The sequence below is a fragment of the Cavia porcellus genome, unplaced genomic scaffold (genome assembly GCF_034190915.1).
Source record: "Cavia porcellus strain 051 isolate PalLab524CR breed Dunkin Hartley unplaced genomic scaffold, mCavPor4.1 scaffold_27, whole genome shotgun sequence".
In the NCBI taxonomy this organism is placed as follows: domain Eukaryota; kingdom Metazoa; phylum Chordata; class Mammalia; order Rodentia; family Caviidae; genus Cavia; species Cavia porcellus.
The window spans coordinates 14,405,855-14,417,941 of record NW_026947510.1 but is presented as its reverse complement, the minus strand read 5'-3'; the positions used below and the strand labels follow the sequence as shown (position 1 = coordinate 14,417,941).

Below are 12,087 nucleotides of genomic sequence, written 5' to 3'. Positions count from 1 at the left end.
CATGCATTTACAAAGCCATCACTTTAAATTTCCTTCGGTTTGTTTTATCTGTCTCCCCACCCCTATCCCTGGCACCAAAAAAGTTGCATTACTGTAGTGTAACAGAGGACAAACAATGTTCATCCTTCTTTTGAAATTGGCATTATTTTTACTAAATTGATACTTCTGGGCTTTTGGTTATATTTTTCATAGCCTTGTTAGAGCTTCCTAAAAACTTTTGTTATGCCAGATATGAGATAGATAATAAGGTTTTATAACCCTTAAAGCACTTTTGGTTAAGTAAGTCATCCAGAGAAGGAAATGGAGTAATTAATAAAGGCATGAAGAGAAGGCGCCATGGGTTATGTTTACTCCGCAGCATCTCATTCTAAACACTCACCTCTATTTTCTCCACGCACACCTACCTAGTATTAACATACGAATTTCCTTTCTTGCTGTACTGACAGCCATAGACCTGCAGGGTACATTTGGCCACTGAATGCACATAGGTATTTTGAAAGCCAAAATTAGAGAACCTTGGTGAGCAACATTTTTCAAAAATTGTCAGTACTTAACAGGCACAAACATGGAATTGTGATGTATAAACTGTGAATAGTAATTAATTATAGAATCTGAGATATCTTACTTTTAAATTCTTCGTGAAAGCTTTTCTGTCAAATATTTTAAAATGGTTGTACTTTGTGCATAAAGTTTAAAGTTCCTAGTTAAATGGTTCAACAGTGGATTAGAATTTACTTTTTCTTTTAAGTAAATGACTACAGGTATTGTTATTTAAAATTTACAAATAGATTCAAATAATAGTAATTGATGGGAAATGACTAACTTACATGGATTAGAACAAGTTTTGGACTACCAGTGTGGGATATGTAATCCATGTCATTGATTTATGCATTCATTGGAAATGCCCTTAGTATCCAGAGCTATTTCCTTGATTGAGACAGTCGTATTTTCTTTCTTCTTCTATGCCCGGTGTGCCTTGAATGTAGTGCACAGTCATAATTATTGTTAACAGCTAGGCAGACCCACTGTGTGGCAGGCAATCTGCAAGCTGTATGTGTCACGTTAACTGATAAATATTTGCTGAGAGATGAAGGAGAAAAGGTAGCAATCAGTGCTTTTACACTCTAACACACAGAAAAAGACTCCTTTCCTCAGCTGCTAAAGGAAGGAGCCTAGATATTTACAGGAATTTCATTATTTTTCTTTGTGAGTAGGTTTGGACAATAGCCTTGACATCTCTTGATGTTCAGTGCTTAAATGAGGTTGATAGGGGCTGGGGACATAGCTCAGCGGCATAAGTGCCTGCCTTGCAAGCAGGCAGTTGTGAGTTCGATCCCTGGTACTGATAAAAAGGAAAAAGACAAAAAACAAAAAAAAAAATGAGGCTGATAATCTTAAAAGTGCTCTTCTCTGATTAGTCAGTGTTTAATGATGTGTTTAATAATACTCCATAATACTCCAAGTAAAAATCTTTGGCAGTTTGTCTTTGCCATTTGCCATGCATCTTGACATTAAATATAGTTTGTAGCAATATTGTAATATTGAGTCACTCAAGAGCTAATAAAAGAATATCCAGCCAACCTAATATCAGTATCATTGGGATGACATATTTAGGTTTTGAAATATCTTGATGATTAAATGTCTTTAAAAGTATTGATGATCTCATGTATGGTTACAATAAAATTGCCATTTATAAAATATTATTTGTAACACCCAAGATTATATCTGCTTATTCTTTTTATTATAAAAAGAGTCCTGAATGAATCATCCCATTATAAATACTTTCTGTAATCAACTTGATTAATTAAAAATGGCAAACTATTATGGATTTGCTAGTCTTTATGTCATACAACTTTTACCAATATGTTGTATAATTATTCAAAATACAAAGAAGAGCATGCAACTAAAATATCTTCATTTTTAGCTCATGCTTCTGATTACAAATACTTAAATACAAAGAGAAAAATACTCAGGCATCTATGTCTTTGGTTTTTGTGGTTTTTCTCTAGCTTCTTCGTTGGTTTCTCTAGAGGTAATAATAAAAGCTGTGTCTTCTGACTGTATAATTAGTAGTAAGGGCAGCACACATCAAGTGAATACTATTTTGATACTTTATTTTTTTATTTTAAAGAAAATAAAAGCAAACAAAGCAAAATGGAATAAAGCTAATCAGAGCAGAACAATGAAAGTGATGCACAACTGCAAAACAAAATAGGAAATCAACAATGGGTACCATAATATCTCGTTTTCTTCAAACTAACTGTCCATACCATCAGACGTAATAAAACCAAAACCAATCAAAATGAAAGAATGAAAGCATTACAGGTCTTCAAAACAAGATAATAGGAAATCAGCAATGGCTACCATAATACATTCCATTATCTTCAAAATAGCTGCCCATACCATCAGACATAGTAAAATCAAACAGAACAAGACAGAGTAAAACCAAACCTAACAAAAAGATGAAAACAATACAGGAATTCAAAACAAGATAATAGGAAATTAACAATGGTTACCACCTTCCCTTTTTAGATGTTCCCTTCTCTATCACTTTCATAATATCTATTGTACATTTTGGATCCCACTAACTCCTTCGGGTTTTTATACCAGAAGATAACACAATGTTCACTCATACGAGTCTGAAACATTTCATCCATGAGCATGGTCTCAAGTTGCATCCATTTACTTACAAAAGCCTCAAGATTATCCCTCGCTATAGCTGGAAACATTGTATGAGAATACAGTGTCTTTCTTATCCAGTCTGCAGTTGATGGGCACACTGCCCCTGCTTTTTTTTCTGTTTTGCTGTCACATGGAGCATTGTTTTCACTCCTTTGACTTTCTGTCTATGAATTTCCTTTTGAGGTCAATGTGTTCCTTATAGAACATCATATTGCTGAATCTTGTTTCTTGATCCTCTCTCCCTGTGTTTCTTTTTGTTGGTGAGTTGATGCTATCTACATTAATGGTTACAACTGGCACGCATCGGCTCGTCTCTGCCGTGCTGTGCTCCTGCTGTTACTCCTCCTCTTTCCTTCTTTCAGTTGCCTTCCCTGTTTGGCCTCTCTGCAGCTATTCCTGGAACTGTGGTAATTTTTATCTCTCTAGAAAATTTCCCAGTGCTCTTTATAGGGTTGGTTTGGTGTTCATGAATTCTTTCAGTTTTTCCTTTATCATGGAAATATCTTATTTTTCCATTAATTTTGAAAGATAGTTTTGCAGGTACATTAATCTGGGTTGCAAGTTGTTTTCTTTCAGGATTTGAAACACTTCATTCCATCCTCTTCTTGACTTGATGGTTTGTATTGAAAAGTCTGTCATGATTCTGATGGGTTTTTCTTTATAGATGATCTATTTATTTTCTTCAGTAGCCTTTAGTGTTCTGTTCTTGTGCTGAATTTCTGAGGTCTTGATTATTATATGTCTGAGTATAGATTTATTTTGGTTGTGGCTAGTTGGAGTTCTGTATGCCTCAGTTATCTATATGTCAGGTCCTTTTCCTGTGCTCGGGGAGTTCTCTGCTATTATTTCTGCAGATAGTCTCTTTATGTCATTTGTGTTGACTCCTGCTTTTTCACTGACACTTACCATTCTTAAATTATTTTTCTTATCATCACCTTGCAGCTGTTGAATCATTATTTCCTTGTTCCTTGTTATTTTTAATATACTGTTTCTTTCATGGTCACTAATGGCAATCTTGTCTTCAAGGTCTGAAAGTGTATCTTCAGTCTCTTCTAAGCAGTTTTGCCAGATTTTTAATTTCCTGGATATCTCTTTGAATCTGTTTCCATTCACTATAATTCCTTCCTATATTGTTCATGAAAGGTTTCTATCATTTTCCTATGCTCTTCTTTTTTGTCTATGTCTTCTTTAGATATGCTCAGCAATTCTTTCATTATGTTTGTGACTTTTTCTGAGATATTATTTCTGATTTGATTACTTTTACAGCCTCATAAAATTGTTTCTTTATTTTAATTTCTATCCTTTCAGAGATTTCAGGTGTGTGACTCCCATTTTCTTCCATGTCCCTGTCTCCTAGACTTGTTCTGTATGGGTTGGAGGTCTGAGACTGACTTTTGCTTCTTTGTCTTCGTATTTTCCTGAGTTCCTCCCAAGCCGGTTCCCAGGTACTTCCCATGTTGGATGCCCCTCCATAGTGTAGGGAAATGGGCCAGTCACCTGGGTTTCTCTGAACTCAGGCTCCCAGGGAGGCAGTGGGGCATGGGACAAGTCTCCCCAGACCTACATGGGTACACTGAGGCTTTCCTGATGGCCTTGAGTGTGTGGCAGTGGGCTGCTTCTTTTCTTAGCCTGTGTGGCTACATGGGGACCCTTGATGGCAGCAGGTGCACGGATACATGTCTGTGTGGTTCTCCTGGCCTGCATTGGCTGCCCATGGAAAGCAAGCACTCTGATGGCATGTGGGCACATTCAGTGTGTCTGGGTGTTTCTCCTTGTCCATGCTTGGTAACCTGAGGGAGGTAGCAGGGATGCAGTGACCAGTGGCAGTTCCTTCCTGCTCAAGCTGGCTGCCCACAGGGAGGCAAGCCCTCCAATGGCGGTGGCATGCCAGGGTGGGTCTTGGAACTTTTTTTTAACATAGAAGGATGAGGTTTATGAGTCAGTAAGTGGTCTGGTTTCTCAGGCTTTTGTAAAAATACATGCATCTGACTTAGCCTTGACTTATAGTAAAACTACAAAGAATTCATATGTTCTACAGAAAAGATTCTTTAAAGATTATAGACTTTTCATTACTTGCTAAACAAAACTATGCTGTTTACCAACTTTGATGAGGTGTTCATCGGCTGTTTATTTTTAAATATCAGAAGAACCCATTACATAAGAAATACCCATGGAAACATTGTCATTGTCATTGTCTTTGGTTTGGCAGCCCCAATTAAATTCCTTTAACAGATTTCTTTTTCTTTTGGAAAAAGTCTGAAAGAATTATATATCCAAATAAAAGCATAATTTTTGGTAAGATATGATAGGAAATGTTTGTTTCATCCTTATGTTCCTTTAAAATAGCATCTGTAATAGAATAACAAAAATATAATTAACTGCATGCTAACCTGATTTTCAGTAGGTGTTCTTAATTCCTGAGATTTGGACTAATCTCCAGATGGCTTATCATTGCCACTACTCAAATTTCACTTGACACTGAAAATTGGTTTTTTGCCTCAGAAGCTGCTAACCAAGCATGAAGGTACTATTCAGGCTGGGGAGGGTGTTGGAGGGTGATTCTAAGGAGTGTGTGTGTTCCTTGTGCAGCACCTGTGCTCCCCGGGGCTTACCAGCAGGGCCACCCCCAAGGCTACGGGTACATGCACCAGACAAGCATGTCTTCCATGAGGTCTATGCAGCATTCCCCAAACCTGGTAAGTGTCACACCCAAGCCTTCCTTCCTCTCTGCTCTTCCAGTTTTGCCTCCAAAATACAGATGTATGTTGTAATAGGTGAATCGACTAGTGACCATTTTTCTGTATAGCTAAATGATGCATGATGATTGATGTGACAATCCACCCATGTGGCCATCGATACCACTCTTTCAAAGGAAGTCAAAAGCTTACAATGGGAAAGCATTGTAAAAAGAATCCTCTTTTTTTCCAATAAGAATTACATGAAACAAGAAAACATACAAAGGATCTATTAGTATCATGTCCTAATAGTCACTTCATGATTGGTGTTAGCCAGCTTTGATCTTTATTGGGACCTAAAAAGCTGCAGATGTTTGATGGTCCTAGGATGGATGGATTAACATTGATGTTCATGGAAATGCCTATGAAGCTTAAGTAATGTAGCCAAATAGCAAATAGAGAGGGTTTTAAATGTTCCCATCATAAAGAAATTGTATGTCTGAGATGGTAAATTTGCCAGTTACCCTGACTGATCATTCTAACAAGGATGTAGTTATGTGTACTGCAATACTGAGACCACTTATTTACTACATTTCTGTTACTGTGATACAAAAACTATAAAGTAAGGATATTACAGATTTTTATTTCACGTATGTATGGAGGTATGTTTCTAGAGGTCGAATCCAGGGCTTTTGCACTGAGCTGTGTCCCTATCCCCTTTTTATTTTGAAACAGAGTTTTGTTAAGTTGTCCAGGCTTGGTTCAAACTTGCAATCTTCCTGCCTCAGCCTCTCAGATATTTTATATATTTTTGAGGGGAAAAGCTCATTGCTTCTGCCCAGGGACCAGGGGCAGAGAGCCAATGGGACTTGGGCCTGTCTGCTACTATGGAAAGTTTTGTTCTCTGACAGATGTAGAACAGGGAGGAGTATACGTAGTCTGAGATTAGCTGAGGCTGGAGGAATTGGCTTTACTCTTTCAAAGGCTAAATGACAGGCTAGCTGTTGTATTTGTTACTTTTCATTATTGTCTTGTATTTTCCTCATTTCTGCTCTGACCCTTAAATAGTTTTTCCTCTTGGATTAATGAACTTGAGAGCAACACAGTTAGTTAGATACTAGGCATTAGTCTACGGGTTTTTAAAGATAGCCAGGCTTGAAAGCCTTCCTGATGACAGGTGCGGGTTGGTTTGTTGGGAGTGGAGCTTGGGTGGTGCCTGTTTCCATATTCATTACTGAATCCCGTCTCCTTTCTCAGAGGACCTACCGAGCCATGTATGATTACAGTGCCCAGGATGAAGATGAGGTCTCTTTCCGAGATGGCGACTACATTGTCAACGTGCAGCCCATCGACGACGGCTGGATGTACGGCACGGTGCAGCGCACCGGGAGGACGGGCATGCTCCCGGCAAATTACATCGAGTTTGTCAATTAGCTCTTTCTCCCTTCCCTTTAAGCTTTATTCTAATGTATTCTAAACCTAATCTTTTTAAAACCTAGAAGATACTTTTAAGACAACTTGGCAGTTATTTTCCAGTAATGCACCCTTACTTTGACAGTTAGACACAAGGTACCAGGAAGTGGGAATGACTTGGGGCCGAAAACGGCAGCGTTCTCAGTAATTCCTGTAGACAAAATCCTGACGTCTGGAGGCCTGGTGCTGCTAATTGTGTTTGTGGTTTCCTTTGATTGACTCCTGAACCCTTCCAGGAAATGTATTTTTGTAGCCTTTAATAGAGATGTTGATTGTCCCTTCTGTGTAATGAGTGTATGAGACTTCTTACCTGTCCCTTTGGAATAACCAGAAGCCAATTCTCTCTACGCAGTCACACAGCCAATAACTTACAAACTGTTTAGCTTTTGAGTCATTAAGCAATTTCCAATTCAAATGGAAATTGCCTGATATAATACATGTAATCAGTGGCAGGATGACAGTCTGGTGAGTTACATTGACTGATGGGTGGCCTTAGGGACTGATCAGGACATTTCCTTGTTCCCTGGGCCACTGGGGTCTGTTTAGGTCTTGTTTGTACCAAGGCATCTCCTACTTTCCATTTACATTCTCTGGACCAGAGTTTATGCTTGGTCCCACAGAATTTCAGGACCAAATAGTGTCACAGCTACTCTGCAAAGGGCAAAGTTTAATGTCATCTGTATTATTTCCTTAGGAGCCTTTATCCTGTTGCATGTCCTGTAAGTTTGGCTTCTGTTACTAAAGCAAACCATGTGACTGATATCTACAAGCCCTGTCTGTCCTCTAGTTCCCAGCTTATCAGAAAAACATCTTTAAAAGTTGCTTGAGATCTTCTTGCTGTATTGCACTCTAGAACTGAAGGCCTGACACCTTAGGAAATACATGTAAATAAGTGACTTAGGTACTCACAGAACAATTTTCATTAGCGTAATACCACTTGTGAAATAAAAGGGATGAAAATTTAACAGGACCTGATGAGCATATGGAATTTGGAGTGTACTAGAGAAAAATCCCAGCACATGAGTTTGCTTTGCACAGAGATGATTCGGTTTCTTATTTTGGAAAATGATACTCATATTTGGGAATGGAAATGTAGCCACTAAGACTGGTTCATCCTAAAACTTCCTTTCTACTTTTTGGTTTTTGTTTTCTAAATTATCTTCAAAGGATGAGATAGGTATGTCATCAGAGATTTTTCAGGGTAGTTTACAAAAAAGGAATCGCTGTGTTTTAAGTGACTTTGTGGGCTTTTGCTCAATTTCCAGCCACATGGTGAATTTTCTTAGTGCCTGAAGTGAAGGTCACCAGTAGATTGATATCCACTGGCAATTCTGTGTTTTTCTGATTGTTCCCTTTTTGTGACTTGCAACAGGGTATCATTCATGTAGAGTCTGACTGTGTCATTGTGATGAAACTGGAAACCGTAAAAGTACAAAATAGTAATAAAATATCTTGGGTGAATCTACTTTGTGTGTTAGAAGAGATTAACAAAACATCCTGTTACATCTTTTATTGAAATTTTACTAGTCTAAAGACCATAGCTAGTTCATGTATGCCTTTTAAGAGTTAGCACCATACTTTTGAAAATCTGCACTTTCGTTTTATTAAGCTTAAAAAACAAAATAAGCTTCAGTATACTAAAGCTGTATTAAGTGGCACTGATGTAACATTTAAGAGAAAAATTCAGGCAAATTACTAGAGATGTTTTGGAAAGGATTTTACAGAGTACCAGATAACCAGCTGACCTGATTTTCTGTCATGATTAAATTGATTAAACTGTGTATCTGTCTTTGATGTCTTGTATACAGATCTAATGTTTCAAAATCTGTGCATTAAAACGAAGGACAATAAGCCTGCTCAATTTTATTATACTAAATATGCCTTTATATTTCACCCAATCACACCTTTTGTATGTGGATATCAAACAAGAGTGACTGTTGATTAAATTTTCAGACTAAATGTAGGACGGGTACAAATTTTGATACACAGCACATGTACAGACAAAAGAAAACAGACTTGAAATAATGCTCACAATCAGGAAAGGTACCGTACAGTGGCAGCTTGTTGTTTTATGCTTTTCTCATTCACTAATTTTAAAATCAGATTCACTGAATGTAAAAGTCAGTACATATTTGGGGAATATGTATTGTGTTCTCAAATTTTAAGGTACACATAATGTTGCACAGTAAAATATTTAAGCCTTTAGGAATTAAGATCTGATCACAGTTCAACTAGAGAGTATTTATTTTCACTAAAGACTGAGGCAGAACAAGATGTTTCCTGCTGTTGAGGTTTATAACTCGATAGCGTTGAAATTGTCGCTAACCCTTGTCAGGATATTCTACTGTATTCTCTGTAGAATACAGGAAACGTATGTGTGTGGTATCAAAGTGCTACTTTTATTGCAGTATTTTAAGAACCACATTATCCAACAGCTTTTCCCCTCTCCACATGCCTCCCACCCACCTTCAATTTGATAAACAACACTGACAGTTTGGAAAGAGTTTAAAAGCAAGTCCTTTAAAAATCAAGTTAAAAGGTCTGGATATGCCAAGTACAGAGAGTGGCACATGTTCCTTAAATTGGATATGCTCTCACACTGGACTAAAGCACAGGGAGCAATTGGATACATTTTCAGAAGTTTTTGAAAACCAAGCTGTATGTGGATCTTATTTCACTTGAGAAAAGCATAGCAACAGAATAAGTTTTGTTGTTAAGTTTTATAGTAAATGTTTTTACTAATTCTCATTCTTTTGAAGGCTTCCTACTTCAAACCTGTGACAGAATGAATTCTTTATGTCTCCTTGTTACCGTTTGCACATTCGCAGCGTAGCCCAGCTTAAAATATTTATCTGGTTGTCAGCTCTCCTCGGAGGTTTGGCATCTTCCCACGCCTCCTGACCTCCAGAGACCACACAGGAATTTGTAAGCACAATTTCCATAAGCATCTTGTATAAATACAGATGAAATTAGACCAGCCCCTTTTTGCTTAAAGATGATGATGGTGTGGGTTTGCCAGTTTTATCACAGTCTTTCTTTCCTGATCCTCTCTGTGCTGAGCTGGGAATTAGGAAGAAGATACTTCTTTTTAAAAGGCAGTAGAAATTTAAGAGATGCATCTTGTTTTCAGGGTCATTCAACTTCAGTAGAATGTTTTTAATGAAAAGATAAAGAAAATGGGAGTGATCTTTAATAACATCCCAATATATAGTAGATATAGTTTATACCAAAATTATACTACAAATATGTTATACAATAATAGGTGCCTTTTTGATTATCCTTGTTTATCCATTATGATACTGGGAAAAAAACAAGCAAGCAAGTTTCTGCCTGTTCTACAGTAATATTTTATTATACATGATTGATATTTTTGTGGTGGGGAAGAGGGATGTTCCTGAAAAATATTACAGGTGACAGGTGATTGTATTTTACCATTAAAGGTTTAGAACTTTAGAAAATGCTGACTTCTTTAATCTATTTCTGAAAAGTTCTTTGTTGATTTATATATAGTTGAGATGTATAAACACTGAACCTTGGATTGCGTTTTAAAATACATATTGTATGATAGAATAATTATGTGATGAGGCTGAATTCACTGTGTGTAAGATGAACTTCACTTCACAGGTTAATCTCACCTTAGCTTTTGCTTGTGGTATTGCCGGTGGCCAGACGGTACACTTGGTAACCTGTCATAAGGATCATAAAGCTTTAGTTAAGTAAGAAGTTATGTAAACCAATGTGAGTTTGCTAAAATGTAAGTCTCTTTCTCAAGTATTCCATGCCTGTTAGGGCCCTTTCTAGGCAACTAACTAGCAGCTGTTGATGATTTAAAAAAGTCAAAACAAACTTAAGACATTGCCATCCATAATGCTTAAGACTAGTGGGACCCACAGGCAGGCTCCTCCCTGGTTGTCCATATTCCTTCGGTGTATTCATGGGAACTTCGTATGTTTTTTGCATTTGCTATCTGGTGTCCGGTTTGCATAGTGCACACTTTGTAATCCAGTTGCTGTTCAGAATTTATTTTAAAGGACAAAGGGAAAAGTGCATCACAGTTCCATCCTTTTGTGTCCATATAGTGAATTGCTGAGCATTTTGGAAGCAGCACTAAGTCTGGCAGGCATGATATGTGTGGAACTATTGGTCTTTGACCTGTGGTAAAAATGCAACTTTGAACTGTTGTGTAGTTTGACTTCTGTTTTCTTCAAAATATGTACAATTATGGTTGATTATTAACTTGTAAGACTGTACTAATTTCAAGAGTATTAACAGTTTTGAAGGAAACATTTAATGTTTTTCCAACAAAGGGGCTTATAGAATGATACAATGTTACTAATATAATTTGGCTTTTGTTATGCAAATTGTTAACACCAGCTATTAAAATCTATTTTAGTAGAAATGCTTTAACTCATGTTTCTTTCCTCTACACTGTGAATCTTTAAGCCTTGGCGGACTAGAGAAAGATCATGCTGCCCAAAGGACTAACCTATGCAAACGAGTTCACATTTTTGTGGATGTCACAGTAAATGTGTAACAAGACATTATTCCTCCTGTGTGATGTACAGTGGCATTGGATAACACCCGAAGCCTAGCATCCTGTGTGTATAGTGTGGCTCACCCATAAATCCTTTGAGACTACCATACTCAATAGTACTAGTATTTGTTTGAAAGCAAATTGCTTATTGAAGCTATTTGAATGATGTCAGAATGGGACTGATAGATGGATGTGTGGGCTGTAGCTTTCACATGGGCCGTGAAGATGTTCTCCTACGATATAGCTGTGCTCTCACATGCATTCCCTTCAGGGTCTTATATTCTGTATTTGTAAAATGTTATAACGCATTCATTTCCTATCTATCTCTACACATTTGATTTGCTTAAATAAATGCAGGATACAACAAAATGGTTCTACTTTTTGGCTCTCACCGTGGTTTCTTGAAATAGTATGGATCATTAGACACAGGTAACGCAGAGTGATACCTGGGTGTTAGGTTTATTGTGATCACACACACTGAACATAGTGAGGCATACTGGCTGCAGAGCGTTTACATGGACAAGTCATTGAGTATGTTTCCCTCCCCAGAATTCACTCAGTTTTAGGTGACATCAGTCGGATGCTTTCCCATTCTTGGATTCTTTCTGACTTCATATCAAAGGACTGTAGTAATGCATCACGTAGTGCATTTCTTTCAAAATTAAATTCCTTATGTACGCTGACTAGTATCATTTTAAGTTTTTTGTGTTTGTAAGATGACAG

At 37.4% G+C, this 12,087-nt stretch overlaps 1 protein-coding gene across 13 annotated transcripts in view; it reads left to right on the top strand.

Moving 5' to 3' along the window:
- Positions 1-11,733, top strand: part of Nebl (nebulette) — a 381,690-nt gene extending 369,957 nt beyond the window's left edge. For all 13 annotated transcript variants that reach the window (XM_063237909.1, XM_063237908.1, XM_063237899.1 and 10 more), the window contains 2 exons: positions 5,272-5,378; positions 6,615-11,733. In XM_063237909.1, the coding sequence (XP_063093979.1) occupies positions 5,272-5,378; positions 6,615-6,791 (284 nt within the window). In that variant the 3' untranslated portion in view covers positions 6,792-11,733. The remainder of the gene's footprint in view (positions 1-5,271; positions 5,379-6,614) is intronic.
- Positions 11,734-12,087: the final 354 nt, after the last annotated feature.